General features: G+C 42.1%; 1 protein-coding gene across 4 annotated transcripts in view; it reads right to left on the bottom strand.

Moving 5' to 3' along the window:
- GRK4 (G protein-coupled receptor kinase 4) overlaps positions 1–23,010 on the bottom strand; it is a 203,877-nt gene that overhangs the window by 42,878 nt on the left and 137,989 nt on the right. For 3 of the 4 annotated variants that reach the window (XM_077280049.1, XM_077280052.1, XM_077280050.1), the window contains one exon: positions 6,678–6,778. In XM_077280049.1, the coding sequence (XP_077136164.1) occupies positions 6,678–6,778 (101 nt within the window). Of the gene's footprint in view, positions 1–6,677; positions 6,800–23,010 lie in introns of all 4 variants that reach the window. The other variant, XM_077280051.1, reaches the window with a different exon arrangement.

Genomic DNA, 23,010 nt, shown 5'->3' with positions numbered 1-23,010 from the left:
TCCTACCTTCTTCCCTTTTTCTCTCCCTCCCTCTATTGTCTAGTGTCAGTGTATGATCCTGCATTATCTGCGTAACATAGGTGTTACCTTTCATTGTATTTCTATCTGTGATGATAATGAAACTGCTGAGAAGTGATATCTGCAGAATAGGAAATGTCTGAAAAAAAGAAATCTCCAAACAATTGGAACAAAGACTGGCATCATGGCACCCCAGACTTAATCTGATCATGGTCCTGAATTCTTGAAACTTGGCTCATGGTATTGACTTAGTCGTCTGTTATTGCATTTTATTGCAATGTTGTGTTTTTATTTTTTTTTTTCTCGTTACGAGAAATAACCAAGATGTAGGCAACGGTGGGGCCCTTCAGCTGTCGTAGTAAACCAGCGGCGCCTCGTGACTGTGTCACAAGTGCCGATGGGAGTCGATAGGCGCTGTGTGCATTCCAGATTGATGGTTTTTGATATAGCATTCGGCAGTGTTGTACGGTAGTGTGACTCCGGCCTTACACTATCAAATGAAGATGAAACCCCCCTTCAAAAAAGGCCTAAAATTTGCCTCATTCTCTGAGTCCACTCCCTTTAACCTATGAAAAAATACTTAATACTTAATCTAGCCCTTAAATATTTCTTAAAACGCAACTATGATTCCAGCTGATTCCAGCTGGTCTATTGTCAATTAGGATACCAATTTTTTTTCACAAAAAATTATCTAACAAGTCGGGATTTAACCCCACTAATGAATACTCAAATGCTTTTATCACATTTGATTATATCAAGACCAAAGACATTCGGAGAATTAAAAACAGGTACCTCAAAGCAGCGCTGAACCATTTGGGGGATCTGAAAACTAATCGAAAATTAAAAAACAGATCCAACAGACATCTTTATCACACAACTCAGCATATTAGCAGCCAAGGGTAAAACTTTGGATATTTTAAACAAGAAAGAATATTTATTTGTGTTTAACAGAACACCAAGTATATCTGTATTTTATCATATTCCCAAAATACACAAAAGCACCACATGCCCTCTCAGGAGACCCATGGAGACTGGCATCAATTGTTTAACGGCCAATTTATCCCAACATGTGGACAAACACCTACAAGGCGGTGTCTCACATTTACCAGCCTATCTAAAAGAAACTGGCCATGTGCTAAAGATAGTGGAACCAATTAAATGGAAAATGATTATTTCTTGGGAACTCTTGATAGTTTGAACAAGAAAAATGGTGTGATGCTGTAACTCATTTTTTATGATGAACTAATGTGTACAAGGACACCCAAATAGATTTCCTGTTGGAAAGCATCCGCTCTATTTTAAATCACAAATATTTTGGGTATGGCAAATGGTTTTACTTACAAAAGTAAGGCACAGCTATGGGCACGGGATTTGCCCCAAGTTATGCTAATCTGTATGTAGGAAGGTGGGAGGAGTCTTATCTACTCTGAAGGACTCCGGTGTATAGGGTTTAATTCTATGGTGTCGATTTATAGATGACATTTAGTTCATCAGGGACCGTGCAGATAACCACTCCCCTTTTTTCTGAATGTTCTCAATCACAAAGCTTTTGGCCTGGAGTTTACATCTACAGTCAGTAGGGCTAGAGTGAACTTCTTTGATTTAACCATCTTTGTGAACCGTCCGGCTACCAAAAGCTATTATAAAGAGGTAGATTCAAATAGCTTTATCCACCTGTCTAGTTTCCTCCTTCTGGCATGGTTTACCAACATCCCTAAGGGACAATTTATGCACACTTGTCACAACTGCAAGTATACAAACCATTTTGTCAAGGAAACTGAACATTTAAAACAACAGTTTACAAGTAAAGGCTACGGTCAACAGCAATAAGAAATATCATTGAAAGAGATTCAATCCATTCCAAGGGCCAACTTGATACATAAGAATAAGGAACCCGAGGTACATTTCAGCATATCTTTACAGACTGGCCAATTACCACCCATCACCCAATTTCATAACAACCATAGCGTCTTCAGGAGAAACATTTGGAAACATTGGCCCATTTTAAAACAGGACAAAACTATTGAGGTTATCTTACCAGAACAACCTGTATTCATCCACAGAAGGGCCCAAACCCTTGGAAAGGGATAGCCCCAACAATAAAACAGCCGAATAACTCCAACAGCAAAAAAAAAAAAAAGCAGTATCCAATCTTACTTTTCGTGCCCAACAGTAGATTTTACTCCATGTGGGCGATATTTCTGTTGCTAAAACCCCCAATGATCAGATTCCCACAGTGTACTTTCACCAACACAAATAGGGGAAATCAAAGTTAAAAAATGAATGACATTCTTTCTGGTCATACGTCAGGGGTGGCCTACGCAATCTAATGTCCATGTGGCAAACTATATAAAAGGAACATTACAACAATATCACCAAAAAGTACAAAGGGCACCCTCCATCAAGACATAAAATAGTCAATTTCACAACCAGTCTTGTAAAGACACACTGTTTTTGGAATTCAAAGAGTCCCTAAAAACTGGAGAAGCAGGAACTATCCTACATGGAGATGGGCATGGGACACCTGGTTGTTCGGAAGTTCTGTTGTTTCTGGTTGTTCAGGTCCGGTGTGTTTTGGCCAAACAGTTATAAAACCTTCGGGTTCGGGTCCCGGACCCCATTCAATTGAAATGGGGGCCTGAACATCCAGGTTCTATTACCATGCTGTCATGTGCATGACAGCGCGCAAACACCGCTTCTGATCAGCGATGAAATCATCTGGGTCAGAGAGAAGCAGTTCCCGTGCTGTCAAAAGACAGCGTGAGCGTTCAGCTGTGAATGGAGGTACAAAATTTACCTCCGGTCACTGGTGTCCGCTGATGGGACATCTGCCCCTTTGTATTTAATTATCAAACGTCAATGACCATTTTACTACGGACATTTAAGGAGACTCCCGTGGCATGGCCATACCTTGATGAAGAAGGACCGTTGTTCCTTCAAAATGCGCCGGAGAGCTCTGTACATCATGACAGCAGCACGAGCGAGAGACAGGACGACTCTCTCACAACTTCGCTCAATTAACTCATCTTTAGGTTATCTGTCTCCCATGGAGCTTTTTACTTTTTCAGCAAGGTAATTCAGAATATTCCCATCTCCAAAATCCTCTCTAAATCTGTAGTAAGTGTAATAATAATAATAATATTATTAGCAATTACTTCCAATTAGAAAGTATAGTTCTTCTAATTCGCTGTCACTTACCCCATGTGCAGGGCACTGCAGTAACATAGGTATCCATGGTTATGACCACTAAGTTACTGCCCTGCACATGGGGTAAACGACATAGCGAATTAGAAGAACTGTACTACATTTCTATTTGGAGTCATTTGCTAATATTAACATTACTACACCTACTACATGTCGGGATAGGATCTTGGAGATGGGAATATCCAGTATCTAGGACACAATCGGCAGCACTTATGTGCTTTCAACTGTTTGAGATTACATCTGATAGCCCACTTTTCAGGTGGCTTTCTTTGGCAGTATTATTTCAGGGGCGGTATTTTTTTAATCTATCCTATGCCAATTTTCAGCAGGATAACTCACAGAACCCTATTCTCTACCAACAGCCATTACCTAAATTTAGGAAGAGCGCCAGTATTTTTATATCTAAACATTACAGTGTGTGAAAAAACAGTATTGACAACCATCTACCATCTGTTTACCCATAGGCATTATTAAAGGCTGGGTTTGTGTAAAAATGGTTAAATACAGTCCTAGGAGACCTCAGAGTGGTACACACGTCTGTGCCGGGTAAATCAAGACTTTGCAAAACTTGCAATAAGCTGCAAATTAAATTTTAAAAAAAAGTTGGCGAACTTGAATTTCACAAGATTAGCTCATCTCCAAAATCAAGACATACCCAATGAAGGGTAAAAAAAACAAACAAAAAAAAACACCACACAACGCATTAAGACAAGCCAAGAATGTGTAACAGAAGAGGATGATTAAAACGTACAAAAGCCACGACGTGTCTTAAAAGTAAAAGCATCCTACTAACCAGATCTACAAATATGTGTCACAAAGACTTGTCATTTTCAGCCTTATGGGCAAACTCCCACGTTGCAAATGTTATTGCAGAAATGCCTGTGACTGAAAATCAGTACAACCCTTCCGTATAGGGTCATTTCTCAATGAATGGGATCATTTCAGAGTTTTTTCCGTAACAAAATTTGATACAAATGCATGTGAACAAACCCTATAGGGATTGTCCAAAATTTGAAAAGGAAAGGAATAAAATTACTTAACGAACAACATTCATTTTAAATTTGTATTTCATGAATCAATTGTGCAAATGAAAATAATCAACTTTGTAATATATCAGAGAAATCTACTTTTTCAGCCTGAATTTATCAGTCATTATTAGTAATGAGTGAACGTGTTCGGATAATGTCTTATCAGATCACACTCTGGTATTATCCAAGCATCTGGGCGTGCTCGTATATTATGGTCCACTCCCTGTGGCTGCATGGTTTGCAGCTGTTAGACAGCCTGAACATGTGGGGATTCCATAACAAACAGGCAGTCCCCCATGTGCTCAGGCGGTCTAACAGCTGAAAATCATGCAGCCACAGAGACTCAAACATAATATACGAGCATGCCAAAGATACTTGGCTAACACCCAAGCAAGCTCTGATAAGACATTATCCGAGAACGTTCGCTCATCACTAGTCATTACTAAAAGTGGCAGTTGCTACAGATACAATTCTATGTAGACTGAAGGAGGGAGGTGCGCGGCACATGGGAAAGGTCAGGAGGGGCGCGGGGTTCGGCACTCTGGAGTGGGCAGGAGGGCGCGGGGTCTGGCACACGGGAGAGGGCGCGGGGTCTGGCACACGGGAGAGGGCGCGGGGTCCGGCACACGGGAGAGGGCGCGGGGTCCGGCACACGGGAGAGGGCGCGGGGTCCGGCACACGGGAGAGGGCGCGGGGTCCGGCACACGGGAGAGGGCGCGGGGTCCGGCACACGGGAGAGGGCGCGGGGTCCGGCACACGGGAGAGGGCGCGGGGTCCGGCACACGGGAGAGGGCACGGGGTCCGGCACACGGGAGAGGGCACGGGGTCCGGCACACGGGAGAGGGCAGGAGGGAGCGCGGGGTTCGGCACTCTGGAGTGGGCAGGAGGGCGCAGGGTCTGGCACACGGGAGAGGGTGCGGGGGGTCTGGCACACGGGAGAGGGCAGGAGGGAGCGGGGTCCGGCACACGGGAGAGGGCAGGAGTGCACGGGGATCGATATACCGGAGAAGGCAGGAGGGTGCGGGGTCCGGCACATGGGAGAGGGCGCGGGGTCTGGCACATGGGAGAGGGCAGGAGTGCGCGGGGATCAGCATACCGGAGAAGGCAGGAGGGTGCGGGGTCCGGCACACGAGAGAGGGCGCGGGGTCCGGCACACGGGAGAGGGCGCGGGGTCCGGCACACGGGAGAGGGCGCGGGGTCCGGCACACGGGAGAGGGCAGGAGGGCGCGGGGTCTGGCACACGGGAGAGGGCGCGGGGGGTCTGGCACACGGGAGAGGGCAGGAGTGCGCGGGGATCGATATACCGGAGAAGGCAGGAGTGCGCGGGGTCCGGCACATGGGAGAGGGCGCGGGGTCTGGCACATGGGAGAGGGCAGGAGTGCGCGGGGATCAGCATACCGGAGAAGGCAGGAGGGTGCGGGGTCCGGCACACGAGAGAGGGCAGGAGGGAGCGGGGACCGGCACACGGGAGAGGGCAGGAGGGAGCGGGGACCGGCACACGGGAGAGGGCAGGAGGGAGCGGGGACCGGCACATGGGAGAGGGCAGGAGGGTGCAGGGTCCGGCACATGGGAGAGGGCAGAAGGGCGAGGGGTTCGACACACGGGAGAGGGCAGGGAGCAGCAGAAAAGAGCAGGCAGGGCATAGGGTCCTGCATACAGGAGCGGAGCGGGGACCGGCACACGGGAGAGAGCAGGAGGGAGCGGGGACCGGCACATGGGAGAGGGCAGGAGGGTGCAGGGTCCGGCACATGGGAGAGGGCAGAAGGGCGAGGGGTTCGACACACGGGAGAGGGCAGGGCGCAGCAGAAAAGAGCAGGCAGGGCATAGGGTCCTGCATACAGGAGCTGGAATAATTAATTCTCTTAGCAAAGAAGGAATCAAGCACCGAGCGTTCATCAAGTAGGTAAAGAAGTAAAAAAGCCTGATCATCACAAGGTAAACTGATGGATCAGCACTGTGTAGGTCTTAGGTCATTTCCATATGTGTCAGCATAGCCACACATTTTCACATCTGCAGTTATGGAAAAACAAACCTCAGGAGCACATGTTGGGTGGGAGAGTGATTATTCTAGAGTACCAACCTCATAGCTTGACAAGTATCGACGTCATAAAAGATGATTTATTTCTCCTACAATAGTAAATCTCTAGAACGTACACATCAAAATGCATAAAACACTGCAATAACAATTTTAATATTCTAGAGATGCAGATTTAACATGATCTGTCAAAAATCTGCCATCTAATATACTGGATACTAAAGAAGGTATAATGGCAGGGAACCAATTGAAGCAGCTTTGTGTTCCTCCCCCCCCCCCCCCAAAAAAAAAAAAAAAAAAGAAGAAAAAAATTATACATAAATAACAATAAAAGTAAATTTATGCAAATCGGCGACCGAGACATTTAATGCTCCTATAGTCGCCCCCCTTACCTAGTGCAGTCTTTAAAAAGCTCCTTACAGGGACTCTGCTCCAGCCTTTCCTTACATTCATGTACGGTGTCCTGAGGTATTTCCGGCAAATGGGCTGCAGACTGGAAAAAGAACAAAAAATACTGAATTATTGATCGGTCGTAGGCTTCAATATCAGCCGATATATTTTTATTTATAAAATACTCAGTCTCTGTTCACATTATTTTTTGTAGGTACTGTAGATATTTCTGATACATAGAGCGCCTCCGATGCACGGCACTATATAAGCTCTGTTGGGTAAAGACAAGCAGACTATGTACACATCACACTTGTGTCCTAGTTGAGTCCTTACCAACAACATGGTGTGAACAGAGTATTATAGAAAAAAAAGTGTATACATTAGTTTAAAGGGAAATGTTCCAGTAGACAATGCAAGAGCGAAATGATGGCTGAAAACCAATGGCAATACAAGAAAAAACCGCATTTATAACGTATTCTTGTGGTGTGGGTATATACAGGGTGTGTATACCTGTCATGCAATGTGTAGGGAAGGCTAACTGCAACACGAAGGGATAAGAGAAAGGGAACCAAACACTAGGGAAGGGGAGAGTGGAGATCCCTAGACAGATCTAATGTCACCCTGTCTGCCCTATCGTCCCTATATAGGTTCTACATCCATCGCCGAGCAGGATACCTAATCCCTGCCTGACCCTGGTGATAAGCCCTACACCAAGGAAGGACAGGGTGAGCTCTACTCAATCCCCACTACCGCTAAAGACACCTAGGATACACAAAACAAGGGAACACTTTACTTGAGTAGACTAAGAGAAGCACCAACGTCCTCTAAACTCCAAAGAAGACGCTAGCTGACTGCTGCAGCTCCAAGCCTCAACAGGGAAATGCAAATGGAAATATGACCCGCAACTCCCAACAGGAAGTTGGGAATTATAGACGTCCAGATCCAGGTGTGACCATTAGAGCCAGGGGAGGTGGCCACTGGGTCCTAGCGTCAGAAGGACCAGGCAGATGTCTGCAAAGCAAACAGCTTAGACTCTCTGCAGACAGATGCAGTGCAACGGTCTGCAGCCTCTGACACATCCGTGATATCACGGCAAAAGTTCTCCGGGGTCGAAACGCTCTGATGTTTTCAACTGGGACCTGTGAATCACAAAAGGCTGATAACTCTAACATCTGATGAGCAGTAAGGCACTGCCAGAGATTTCTTCTCTCTACTACACTGAAAAAACGTGCACACTCTGCCAAACCAAGAGTACATGTGTATGAGGGGGGATGTTGTTGGGAAAGGAGCTTTCAGACAACAGCTATTGGGAGTTTATGATCACTTTTGAGATCCATGTTGCTTGAACATCCAGGCTCCGTCATTATGTTTATTTTTTTGAGAAAACATTTTAAAAATAGTCTAAAAAGAGGCAAGTGGAAACCAAAGCGGACCCCAGCTAGGGGCCAGATGTTCTACACTGGAGGTACCGAGGGGCCAGATGTTACACATCGGGGGCCACAAGGGGCAATAGGGCCATATCTTATACAATAGGGGCCGCGATGGGTCAGCTGTTATACTACTGGGGCCGCGAGGGGCAATAGGGATGGATAAGAAACCTGAATTAAATGGTTAACATGTATCCTAATAACGTAGATCTTGGTGATCTATAGGAATCTTTTCAGCAGTGGGAGAATGCAGTACTCCGCGTCACTTTACATCCGTGCCCATGAGATCATAACTTCCTAAGTCCCTACCACTCATGGCCCATTATACCTATGCACATACACCTCTCAATATTTGCACTGGAAAGGTGCTTTCCCACGGTACCAGACATTTTCTAGGATTGATAAGACCCCTCATCTGGGCAGTACCAGTCATTTTCCAGGACTGATAAGGCCTCTCATCTGGGCTGAAACACACAAATAAGGATAAAGCCGGCAAATCGTCGGCTATTATGTGTCCAGATAATAAGGAGGAGGAAGTATTTTAAGCGCAAACATCTTAAGACTACTTCCTAGAAATGAGCGACCTCCGGCATTTTAATGGCTGCGCCGGTGTTTTGTTTTCCTTTTTTTTTCTCTTTTTCTTAGAAGTCATCAACTTCAACAAATGACCAAAGGTTAAAACAAGGCCTCGGGCCGGCCATTACGACCTGAAGCCTCTGCAGATGGTATGTGCGTTTCTGAGCAACTATTTCCATCTTAGGAAGATGATAATGGGCTGGCTCAGGTTTCTATTAGATCTGGAAATATCCCAAAGCTTCACGTCTCCGAAAAAAAAAATGCATGGGAAGAAACAAAAAAATGCCAGTTCAATAGGAAGGAAGGGAGTGGCATAAATAATAGCCAAAAAACAAAGGTTGGTAAGGACACAGGCTAAGAAAAGAATGAAATGACGGCACAGATGGACACGGACGACATTGCCAGAAGCTGCTATGTGAGGCCTTTGGAGGCCACATAATGGGAATTCCCTTAGGCTGGGACTGATGCAGGGCTTCTATCATCATCCACACCCACAGCTCAGTCTTCACGGCTGTAGATGAAAATTGTGGAAAAACTGCTCATTTTCTACAAGAATTACTTTGGGTTTTTTTATGTGCAGGAATTTACCTTTTACATGGTAGCAGGATAATTTAACCCCTGTTGCATAGTTTTAACCATAGGTGTCCAATTTAGAGCCAGCTACTGGGAGCCCCACTAAAAATGAAAACAGAGGTGACAACGCAACCAACCATTGTACGAAAAACAGCAAAGTTGGACAAGTGAGTGAGCGCTCACGTTTCTTCCATCTCCTATGTTCCACATCTCTGGCTTTGTTCATACTGAGGTTTTTTTAACATTGTTTTCCCCCAAAATCCTCCTCAAAATCATTTGGAAAAATGTTTTTATTTCTTATCAGAAATCCACTTTGGTGTTCATATGAGGAGTTGTTTGGGGGGGGGGGTTTAGAATTTTTTTTCCCCCCTTAAGAGTTTTTGATAAATGTATTGTGGAAAAAAGAAAGGTCAAGTCACTACTTTGAAGAAGATTCCAAAGGAAACCACTCCACACTTGGCGCTGTCCAACTAAATGACTGCAAAGAACACTATAGGGGAAAAAAAACTCTTTGAAAACTCCAAGAAAAGAAAAACTCTCCAAAACAGGAAAGTTTCTGCTTGAAAAGCTTATGTTTTTTGTGAACATAAAAGTGATCAGGAACTGGGTGAGTCTTCCTTTATATACAAGGCAAAAAAAACAAACAAGTGTCCATATCTCAATTAGCTGAATAAAGTCTCTCTTGTCCAGAGTTTTACCTTATGGGCCACTCGACTCCCGAGTGCAAAATCTCCAACAGGACTCAACTATGACAGCTCTTCAGTAGTAATGGTCTTCCTAAATAGGCAAAAGGGACCTTTTAGGTTCCCCCTAGGCCAGGCACGGACCTGGGCTGCAATTCAGCACTGGCATTTGAAATCACGCAGGCCCATGTAGTCCCCGTCCCCATGAACCAGATGGGATATATTACTAATATTACCCTGGATGGAGGAAAGGAAGATTTTCTACAAGACCAATATTTCTAATTATACCCGTGGCCTGCTGGGGTCAGTGACAAAGTCAGCAACCTTGTGCTCCATCACAACTCTTAACAGTATGAGTATCTTGAGAATGCCGATTCTGTTAACAACATAGACAAAAAAGCCCATGACCACATAGGCCCTTCTGGCATTTGCCAGAATTGCCAGTCCGGCCCTGCCCTATGCTACAGGGCCTGAACGTAACTAATTCCTGCACCTAGTATAGTTACACCCCTGCTCTTGCCCTAGCTGAGAATTTATTTAGGCTTTGTTCATGAACTTTGACTGTATTGAAGGCCTGGTGCTGTTTTCACCATGTTTGTTTGGAAATGTAGCAAAAGAAGTATAGCAAATTTGCACGATTCTGAAAAACCATGCCAAAATCTGCACTATGCGGGCATGCTGCCTTAGCCTGGGCCTCCAACTTCATCTGCATGCCGTGGTGAATGGCATCACAATTTTGCCAGTAATACCGCAGCTTTATGTCCAAACTTGTGTAAAAATTGGAAAAAATTTAGCAGGATGAATACATGTAGATATTCTCTCTGCTACTGCTTGAAAAATTCTATCTTGGTATAGAAAAAATAGATGACTGCAAAAAAGAGGAGGAAAAACAGAAGTGGCGCCTGATTCCACAGAGGTTTATAAATTGGTTGCATGAGTGGGCGACAAAGCTCCCGAGAACTGCTCTCCTATTTTTTTGCTATAAGAATGGGTTGATTGAAAAAGAACATAGACCTGACTTCGTTATGACCATCATTTCCGGCAGAGGAAGGCCTTCCATCACAGCATTAGGTGGGCTCAAAAGGATATCGGACTTTGGGTGAAGGTGATGGCGCCATATAGGGAGTAGGGATCAAAGGACAAACTCTGCACTTGGCAATTTAATGAGGGGCAGTGCAAATACGGAGCTAACTGCAAATTTAGACACATGTGTTAACATAATGGAACCTCACAGAGGGTGGCGATATGCTTTAAAGAAAGTAAAGGGAAAATGAGGTAACATTAATAGCAAAGGGGGAGAGTCCGGTCAATCTTCATCAGATAGCCCTCTTTCTAAATAGATTCCCAGATAAAGATAAGACCATAATTTCCCAAGGCCTTCAGAATCCCCCCTCCCACTCATCAAGTCCCCTTTTGTTTGAAGAATTTAAGATAGGCATTAGTATACCCTGAGGTTGTGTCGGAGAAAATTAAAAAAAGAAGTTTGGCTTGGGCATATAGCTGGCTCTTTTTCTTCTCCCCCGATAGCGGAGTTGGTTGTTTCACCATTTGGTGTAGTACCTAAAAAAGAGCTCAATAAACTTCACCTCGTTTATTACATTTCCTATGCTAAAGGTTTTGACCCTGAATGTTCGGTGGTTTACACATCATTTGACGTGGCCGTTAAATGGGTTCGGCATTACAGGCCTGCTACATTATTAGTGAAAACGGATATTGAAGTGGCATTTAGGTTGCTACCGGTTCATCCAGAGAGTATATGATTGCATGGTTGTTATTGGGAAGAGGGATACTTCCTTGATAGGAGTTTGCCGATGGGTTGGGTAATTTCTAGTTATCTTTTTGAAGCCTTCAGTTCTTTTTTTTGGAATGGGTGGCAAGGGATGTTGTTACCATTCAGTCAGTTACTCATTACTTATAAGACTTGTTGCTTATGGGTCCCCCAGAGTCAGCAGTTTACAACAATCTTTTGTTGACCATGGTATGGGTGGCAAAGAGTTTTGAAGTTCAGTTGGCTAAGGAAAAAAAGGAAGGACCTCGTGCATAGTTGAGTTTTTTGTGTAATTTAATTCATTCGGAGTTAATGGAATGTCGTTTACCAGAGGACAGGTCGGTGTCTTTACGTCAGGAAGAAGAGGGGGCCCAGTGCTCACATAAGTTATAGTTGAGAGAGTTACCGTTATTAGGAAAGCTGAGTTTCGCCTGTAGAATTATGCCTATGGGTAGGGTTTTCTGCCATAGGTTAGCAAGGGCCAAAGCTGGCTATAAGGTGAGCAAACTAGGTATTTGCCTACGGTCCCCAGCCAGTGGTGTGCCGCTAATGGCGTTAGACCAAGCGGCCGCGGCTCCGGGCCTCCACATTGTACATTCAACTATATCGGAATCATAGATGCCTATACAGTTGAAAGAAATAATGAAGGAGGAAGCATCAGTTGAAGTTCCCTGTCCCATCATTACCCCCTCTGCGTCTGACGCAGTGGGCGTGATGACCTCACTTTGCTTTGTCGGGCAGTGGAGCTGCTGAGGGGACACGCTGAAGAGACCAGAGGAGGACTATGGGATGCATTATACTACTAAATGAACAAAACTGCTTATTCATCGAATTATTGGACTGCTTATGCCAGAAGAAAAATCATTGTTCTCAGAAGCATATTTTATTATTTAAATAATAAACATCACAAATCAGCACATAACACGGACATATTTGGTAACCCTGTAATCGTAAAAACTCGCACAACACAGCGATCACATTATTTACAGGAATTGGTAAATGATGTAAGGAAAAAAAAAAAAGGTATGATTGATATTTTTTCTCTATTAAACTCATAAAAATGTAATAAAAACAAAGCTGAGGCAGTGTTCACAGGTAGAGTAAATGCTACATTCTTAACAGTCTTCTCTGATTATTACATGTTTGCTATGTTTCTTTGATGCATTTTCCTCTTATTTGATGCAACTTTGATGCAAATATGAAGCAGAGTTTAATGGGTTTTTTTAATAGCGCAAAGCAAAGTCCAGCTCACCATGGTTGACATCTCTGGATACTCGGAGCACGGAACCGCTGTGTCAGGGCGTAGAAAGATCAAGGAAGAAGGAAACATCCAGCTCAACGAGATAGTGAAAAAACGTGTCGTTCCTTTATTCACTTCAATAATATATGTGGAGGATAAAAACATCAGCAACAACAGGAATAAAAACAGTATCAACGCGTTTCTGGTGACAGAGCACCCTTATTCATGACTGAGGGTGCTCTGTCACCAGAAACGCGTTGATACTGTTTTTAAAGGAACGACACGTTTTTTCACTATCTCGTTGAGCTGGATGTTTCCTTCTTCCTTGATTTTTTTAATAGCACAGAAAATCTTTTATTAAAAATGCAACGTCTTTTTATGCTTTTTTTTTGTTTTTTTTCCCAGAACAAGCCTATATAGAAAGCCTCTTTAGACCACATGGGGGAAGAATTCATGGAATCACATCCACTTTGCTTGGAAATTTAGGCCGTGTTCACATGTAGCATAAATGCTACATAAGTTCTGCAACTTTTTTTTTTTTTTTGCACAGAATTTGTGTGTTCAACTGTCGAAGCAAAGTGAATGTGACATCACGAAAAATGCGCCCCCTGTGGTCTAAAGACGCTGCTGAACTGTGCGGTTTTGGTGCTATTCTTCTCAGGAGGCTTCTATGTGGAGTTTAAAAAAAAAACAAAAAAAAAAACAACGCATGTAAAAAAAAAGCAGTTACATTTTAAGTTTTCCGTCCTGTAAAAAAACATTAAAAATGAGGCTTCACATCTGCATCAGAAATGCATCAAATAAAGGAGAAAAGGTCTAAAAAAAATAAAATAAAATGCAACAATGAACAGAGAAGATCGTTATTGCATAGTTTGGTGATGACAGCTTTATAGACACAAAAAAGCCAGATGTCACATACATAAAGATGAGAAAGTTCTGGCGGCTCCAACTGAGCGAAGGAACAAAAAATAATCCACAGGTCCCAACCAGAGATGAGTAGGAGGCACAGATGACGTCGCACTGCCCGGACTAATCAAAAGCCGCACCGGAAGGTAAATGATTCATGGCCTCCCGTCCAGCCACCAGTTTCACTGATCTAGAGGTTGGACCGGAGTCCCGTGAATTGATCCTCTCATCTCTAGTCCCAAGTTTACCAGATACAGTGGAGAGTCCCGAATTTGGTCTACGTCCACATAAATTTATCCCTCTTTCTGTTCTTCAACAGTTGGGACGTATACATATAAGTTATCATCTCGCTTTCTAGGTTGCTTTAGGCAACATCTGTTTTCTTAACCCTGCTGTTGTCTTCGGTCACAAACGACCGATTTTGAACTTTAATATTTTTTAAAATATTCAAGATGCAGTTCTGAAACTTGTGGTTGACTGACTTTTCCTCATTTGAGGGGTTCTTACTATGCGTATTGTTATATATTTTTTTTTATGTTTACTTTTTGCTCCACAATTTTTTACACACTTGTACTCTTCGGTCAAAAATGACCGATTGCCTTTTATAGTGATCTCCGGCCATTTTATGAGTAAAATAAAGGAGCTATAATCTCATTTTGGACTATATATTACATCTACTACTATTTATCAATTTATTTAGGTCCTTTTGGTCCATGCAGATTTACACATACATACATTTTCTCATTACAATACTGCTGATGGATTACCTTCCAGTATAGTTATGTGCCAAATATTTTTACCCTGCAGTGCCTGTAAAATAGTTCTGTAAATAGTCCTGTAAAATAGAACTGCCGCAAGGTATTCTCAGTAAGAGAGACATTTATAGTTCTAGGTTCTATTTTACTAAGGATACCACAGTAGTTTCTTACGTCCCAAAGAAACACAAGCAGGTAATTCTGATGAGCACAATGCATCATGATAGTGAAATCAGTAATAGAGATGACAGAAAACCGGACATCATTTTAGAATATAATGCTACAAAAGGGGCTGTTGATACTCTAGATCAACTGATAGGCACTTACACCTGTAAGGGCAAAACAAATCGGGGGCCAATGGTGATTTTTTACAATATGCTTGATGTGTCAGCATACAATGCATTCGTGCTATGGAAGGAAATAGACCCAAATTGGAACAAAAATAAACTATAAAAGAGAAGACTTTTTATAGAGGAGTTGGGAAAATCACTGGTTAGCCCATATATTGAAGAACGAAAGGTAACACCCAGAGCTGATGGAGCGGCAGCCATTGTCCACAGGATCCAACAGCAAGATAAAGAAAGTGAACCAGCAGCTTCCACCAGCACTGCTACAATACCCACGGACGCCACCAGCAACGCAACCAGCCTAAAACGGAAACGATGCGACTTCTGTCCAACATCAAGCAATCACAAATCAAATGTGATATGTTACAGATATGAAAAATATTTACGCAAAAGACATGTCAATTATACCTGTGACAATTGCAAACAGTAAATTTTGCACCGTGTGACTTATTTATCATTTTACATAAAAAAACCTGAACTGTTAATTTTTTTTGTTGGAAAATAATATAATTACATTTAGTTTATTGTTAATAGTTATAGTTTACAGTTGGATGAATAATTTTTTTTGTATGTGCAAATATGCAATATGCATAAATATTCCAATAAAGCCATGTTAAATGTTTTGACACACACACACAAAAAAAAAAAGTACGTTTTTCTTTCCATTTTTCATTTGTTTATAAACAACCAGGTTCACATACAATATAATACCGCAAAAATTATTCAATTAAAACACTTAAATTAGCTAAAAATCAAGACTTTATTAGGTCCGGTCAAAAATGACCGGAAGATAACAAGTGTATAGTGGTAACCAGGAGAATAGCAGGGTTAAACTAGGCTTCGCTTACGTAAAGTGGAGAAAAAACACAAACCCTATAAATACAAGACCCATTCTGCAGCATCCGTTTGCTGGGAGAAATGAAAGCGTATGCGGTGAAAAAACGTTCAGGGCCAGGAACCACAAACTTGTGTCGAGTTTTATTCCCTTCCACTCTCAGGACACGTCCATTAAGCAGGGCTTCCCCCAATGTTTTTACAGTATAGCTTTTCTACCACTTAGCAACTCGCCCGCTCCTGTACTTAGGAGACTGGAACGTTACAAACATGATGTGGGATTGTTTGGCAATTTCCTTACTTATAAATCAAAGAATTATATAGAAATATTTTGTGCCTAAAGTTCTACCATGCCAGCCTCGTAGGAAAAAAAGAAGACAAATGGTAATGTAAAAATTATCCTGCAACTCTATATAATAATTGACTTCTCAGGATGAATATTTCTTCCTGATTCCGAATTTGCACAAATAAGACAAAGCTGTCTTCTGTACATTCATTCATCCAACTCCATGGGTCCATTGTGTCACTCGTCCTTGTGATCGTAGGCTCAACCTTTCTTCTAACCATCCATCCTTCCCATCTGTTCTTCCATCTACCCATCCTTTCATCTATACATTCATCCATCTTTTGGTCTATTCAATCCTCCATCAGTACATCCATCTACCTGTTCTTCCACCTACCCATCCAGTTCATCCAGTCCTATACGAGTCTTTATTCTGTCCATTTATCTACCTGTCATTTTGGCTATGTGCCTATACAATAGTCGGTCCATGCAAAGTTTTTTTTATGTTTTTTAGATACTTCTATCTAATCGCCTTTCTATCTCTCCTTACATCTTTCCACTGTCCATTAATCCTTCCTTCCATTTATCCACCAATTAGTCCATTCTTCCACCAACCCATCCTTTTAATTTGTCCATTCATCTATACACACACATACATCTTTCTGTCTTTTCAAACATTAGTCTACCTGTTCTTCCACCTATGCATGATTTTATCCATCTATATAGAAGTCCCTTCAATCAGTCCATTCATTTATCCATCCTTCCATCTATGCATCAATAGTCCACCCATGCAATTGTTTTGGAGTCCATCCATCCATATTTTCTTCCATCTTTCTATTACTAACTAAACTACCCACTCATCCATCAACCAGTACTTTCTTCCACCCACCCATCTTTTCAATCTGTCCATTCTTTGACATACTTCCTTCTGTCTATTTAATTATCAGTCTACCTTTTTCCCACCTGTGCATCCATTTATCCATGTACCTTTCCTTTTAAGTTCTCTATTTATTTATCCATCCTTCCGTCTATGTGTACGTTCAATCATCCACCTATGGATCAGTTTTTGGGTTCTTACATCTATCCATCAGTCTTTTCACAGTTCATTAATCTACCCATTCATTCACTCCTTCATTTGTCCAATCATTCGATATTCTTTTCATCCAATTATTTCAGCATGCAGGGTCTTGATACCAGTATCTAATGACTTATATGGACCAGGGACAAACAGGACAAAAAGACTGACTGGCACTTCGAAGTTAATGTGAACAGGTGCCAACTAGGAGCAGCTAGCTCCATATAAAATAAAAAAAGTTGCACTCTGTACTGCTAAAGCATGTCACTGTAAAATATATGAAATATGAATAGCAATACTGCTTCTTGATACTAGGAAAAAAAATGAGATGCTTAGCACATAATTTGGCCAATTCATGCATGCCCAGCAACCAACGACAATTTGGTCTCAAAACTGATGGGTCCTAATGTCAGTTTTGAGACCACCTTGTCATTGGTTGATGGGCATGCATGAATTGGTTAAATTATGTGCTAAGCGTCTCCTTCTTTCCTAGTATCCAGAAGCGATATGGCTATTCATATTTCATATTGACATGCTTTAGCACTACAGAGTGCAACTTTTTTTGCTTTTTGTATATGGAGGTAGCTGCTCCTAGTTGGCACCTGTTCACATTAACTTGAAAATGCCAGTCAGTCTTTTTGCCAGGGACAAAAAGGGGGCGACAGAAAATGAGAGAAGTAAGATTTTTACCTTCAAGTTGACCCATAGGAAAGCATGAAGGAATACTAACCTCTCCAGTACTGGCCCGTTTTGTGCCTTCAAGCATAACTACAAAACTTTTTAAAGTTTTGATTAGAAGACTTAGGGTACCATCACACAGTGCCATTTTCATCGTTACGACGGCACGATTCGTGACGTTCTAGCGATATCGTTACGATATCGTTGTGTCTGACACGCTACTGCGATCCGGATCCCCGCTGAGAATCTTACGTCGTAGCAGATCGTTTGAAACTTTCTTTCGTCGTCTAGTGTCCCGCTGTGGCGGCATGATTGCATCGTGTGACACAGGTTGTATACGATGTGCGCACAGTACCCAACAGCTTCTACATCGCAAATACGTCATGAAATTATCGCTCCAGCGCCGTGTATTGCAACGTGTGACCGCAGTCTACGACGCTGGAGCGATAATCATACGACGCTGCAACGTCACGAATCGTGCCGTCGTAGCGATGAAAATGGCACTGTGTGACGGTACCCTTACTCAAAAGAAAGTCTACGAATCTGTCTTCACGTGATACTAAATCCAACCTGGGAATCAAAGGCCTATAATTCCCCACTCAGCAGAACATCCAAGTTTTGGAGAAGAATTTAAAGTGTTTCCGCTTCTTGAAAAACTGAACTAAAAAGTAACGTCAGATTGGAGAAAAAAATTTTCAAAGTGTGAAAGTATCTAATATAATTCCAGATCAATTTCTAGTAGTCTAGAAAACCTCAATCCGGCACATTGTTGGACCTGAATATGGCAACTTTTTTTCTGAATAGGCTTTCCTTTATGAATGACCTTCTTTTTCTCAAAATATTCACCTGTGTTTTTCGCAGGAAAGGTCCACCGCAGCTCAGATGAGGCTTTGTTTGTGGAGTCCAGCTGCTCATGAATGGCCTGTTCAGCAGAACTTTAATGTTCTCCAGCATTTGAAATATTGACCCCACATCCAAATTCCTGATCTACTACAAAACTATCTTTCAAATGTCTCTGAGGACGGCCAGTCACTATAAACTGATATAACGCAGCATTCCTCGTCAGGCACCGTGACCTCAACGTGTCAAATGGAAAGAACAAGCTCTTATTAAATTACCGAGGCAGCTTTTATTGCAGGTCTTGGAGCTAGGTGTTGGGATCTGGATTTTATATTCAGCATGCATATGGTCGCAGCCTTGAATTGTGAGTGACCCTTGTTTAGAGCAATAAATGTACAAAGCCGAACTTATGCACAAAGCCGAACTTATGCACATTCCCTGTGATCGTTTGTGTTGGACCTATCAGCCCTGGAAACATGATCGGGGAAATTCATACAGCCTTGGGTTAAGTACAAAAGCCAAGGCAGTGATGTGCTGGTAATATGACATAGGATACAGGTTTATGTGGAAAAAAAAAAGTTAAGTATAAGCTCTTTAATGGAAAAAAAAAAACCTGGAAATAAAGAAATATAAACAAAAAGAAAGAAAGCAAATGAGAATTATTTTATGTATGTTGATTTTTGTACAAAAAATTACCACCGAAGTCAACGAAGACCTAAAATAATAAAATCTGAAATAATCTGAAAAACCATGGGAATTAATGCAGAATGGGAAAAAATAGGATCTTATTCTTTACAATTTCGAAAAAGGTTTATAGGAGCAAAAATTAAAAACAAAAACTAAATCAGGAGATATGAGCATAATATGGATATGCAATACAACACACAGATGAAAGTATCATGTTTTTTTATTTTTCATTATGTCATGTGAATTGGCCCTTGGGTAAGAGTCTAAAGGCCGATCCCTACTAACTGTATTACACCACACAATACACTGCATGAATGCCGGAGAGAGGCCATCAAAGAGATCTCTTCTGTGTTACACTGGAACCCTACTCAGCACATTCTCCGGAAACTAGAGATGCCAAACACTAATTGCTGCTTCTAGCAAATTTAATATATACACTAGAGGTGACGCACATCACAGTGCACAGGCTGAGTGATTACCGGTTTGGGGGAAGGGAGTGAATTTAGCAGATTTTCACATTTATTAAAGAAAACTCTCAATATTTTTATAGCCGCCCTACTAGGATACATTTTCCATAGATTAAAATAAAGTTGTCCAAACCTACAATTTTTCAACAAGACCAGATGACTAGAGATGAGCGAATTTGCTCGGGTCCCTCTTATTCGGCAAGCTGCAGAGGGAACCCGGCTTCCTGGATCACGCTGGCCGATCAGCACCGCAGCTGCATGTGTCGTGGCTGTGTCACAGTCACAACCCATGTATGGAGAGCCCAACAAACAGGCTCTCCACGCATGTGCTGTGACACAACCGCGACACATGCAGTTGCGGCGCCGATCGGCCAGCGTGATCCAGGAAGCCGGGTTCCCTCTGCAGCTTGCTGAATAAGAGGAAACCCGAGCAAATTCGCTGATGTCTACAGATGACTGTTGTATATCGACCTTCAGACTCCGCCGCAACAGCAGATGTTGGGGGAGAGAAGAATCAGATATGCTGAATTTCAATATTTCATCTTTGTGTCCTAATGGGACCAATCTCCCCATTGAAGGGGTAGAGTGTGTGCATTTTTTATTTATTTATTTTAACACCCTTGGGCTCCATGTCAAGTTATAGCGACTTGATAGATGAACACTCTGTAGGTAGATCGATCTTGTGGAAGCCTAGATAGGTCCACCAGAGTCTCTGCCGTTATCTTGATAGTATCAAGCTATTGGATTGCTGGTCTTCCTCTTCACCTTCCTCCTTCTAATGTTCTGATCATTATGTCCTTCTCCAGTGATTTTTCTTTATTTGTATGATGTGTCCAAGGTAGGCAAGTCATAGCTTGATGATCACTGTTTCGAATGACGTGTCTGGCTTGATTTGTTCAAAGATTTGTTTGCTCTTCTTGCCATCCATGGTACTGATAACATCCTTCTTCGGCACCATATTTAGAAGGCGTCAATTTTTCTTCTGTCTTGTTTCTTTATCATCCAGGTTTTGCATCCATAGGTTACTATAGAAAAGCTCAAACTATGTACGAGCTATGTCTTCATAGCCAATGAAATGTTCCTGTATTTGAAGACCTTGTCCATTAACTTCATTGTTGATTTGTCCATAGCTATTCTTCTATTGACTTCCGGTGTTGTCACTGGACCTTGAGTGATCATTGACCCAAATAAGTCGAAGTCCTTTACAACTACTAGTCCTTCGTCGTCCATCTCAAATGTGTACTGGTCATATCTAACAGTAGTCAATATCTTTGTATTCTGTGTTTGTGAGCACAATAGCTGTAGCCAAAAAAGCAATATTTGGACACCTTAATCGGTCAATAAGGGAGAGCAAAAACATTAACACTACTGGAGATATTTTTTAATCTTATGTGGAATAATGTTTAATGGATTACACCCAAAGAAAAGATCCAACTGAAAATCAAAATTCAGAAAAAAAAGCTTAAAATCTAAACATTTTTTAGAGAAATACCAGTTGTATTATTGTCCTTGTGGAGAATATTTATATGAACACGAGTGCAGGACAGAGGACGTCATATCAGCCAAGTGGAATGTGCTTCAGTTTACAATATGATATTTCCATACTTATATTTTTGACCCTGGGTGCACGCAATTGCATCTCAGATTACCACCAGAAAAAAATATTATCCAAATTCTGCTCTTTTTTTTTTCCTTTATAAAGTATACAAGCTAAACACCTACCACAATCTGCATTTTCTTTGCAATTTCTCTTTTGGGTAATAGTTTGTGAGCTTTGATTTGGAGCCAAACTTTGAAAAACACACTCAAAATTAATTTCCTGTTGCTGTTGTACTTGGCTACAAACATCTGGTTAGTATTTCTCAGGACTTGGAGGGTGAAGTATAGACGAGAGTCACCACGTTCCATGATGTAGAGGGTAAAGAGTGGTCTAAGGAGGGATCAGAACTACAGTGGACAGATTATAAACACACAAGAAAACGGCTCTAGGGCCTGAAACTGGGACTATTGCGGCCACTGCATCCAACCTGGGCATCAAAGCCACTGGTAAAGTGTTAGCCAATGTATATTAGAATTTTAACAGTGGACCTATCTGTACCGTTGGGCGTACAGTTTTCTATCCCGAACACAGGAAAGTTCAGGTGAGAGTTCCCATGTTCTCTCAGAGAGCAGATCCCAGACCTTAGTAGCAATTAATTTTTCACCCATTCTTAGACTACCTTTATCAAAAGGCAGAGCTGTATCGGATCCACAGCTTCCACAGTCCGTGCCTTCTCCACCTCCAAAGCACCATCCTGAAACTACTATATAGTCGCAAGATGGAAAAATCACTGCAGTTTCTCCGTCCCAACATTATTTCCATTTTAACTAATATCCACTGTCCCGAGACTCTCCTGCAGTTTGTAAGGTTCCTGTTGCGGACACAGACACAAAACTGGATCTGTGTACTGTAAAGTAGCAATAAGTAATATAATGTATTAATTATCTTGTAATCTAGCACTCTGGGACAACAGCTTCATCTTTTCTGGCCAAACTCACAAGACACAGACAGGAAATCTTTACTCTGTGCTTTGAGCTGTGACAGCTCAGGAACAGAGCAAAATTTTAACAGCAGGTACATTATGAAGTGTCTTAATTTCTGATAGTGTTTACACTGCTTTACTAATCCAGGTACCCTGAAAACCCCTTTAATAGGTTTTTCAGCCAATGACAAAACTACTCAAATTCATGACCTTTAGGATACCCTTGAATCATGGATTTTAGTAGAGACTAAAGTTGATTTTATTTCCTTTGGATCTAACATTTTATGGGTTAGCATTTTACTTTTTTTTATTACAAGGTGTAAAATGAATAAAGCACGGTCTAAGAGGTTTCCACAAGGGTGTACATCTAATTAATGACTTTACCATATGTTAGTGTACTAGTGCCCTCAAAAGCAAATGAAAACTACTTGAGACTATGAGTCACCTCCTCAAGATTGTTCACGGGATTCCTCTAACCACACAGTAGCAGAAATGACAGCTGGGCATCAATAAACACCTCCGGGTACTTCCAGCTTGTGGTGGAAGAAAACCACTGACCTCTCAAATCAATGTCAAGGGCAAAGGCATTGGTATTTCAATGTTGCAGGAGATACAATCAGCCCAACTATGTCACACAGTAAAGTTTACATGGAGCATTCTTCAGACCTGGAAAG

The sequence above is a fragment of the Ranitomeya variabilis genome, chromosome 1, assembly GCF_051348905.1.
Source record: "Ranitomeya variabilis isolate aRanVar5 chromosome 1, aRanVar5.hap1, whole genome shotgun sequence".
NCBI lineage: Eukaryota > Metazoa > Chordata > Amphibia > Anura > Dendrobatidae > Ranitomeya > Ranitomeya variabilis.
Note: the sequence above shows the minus strand (reverse complement) of the source record. Positions and strands in the feature narration are given on the sequence as shown.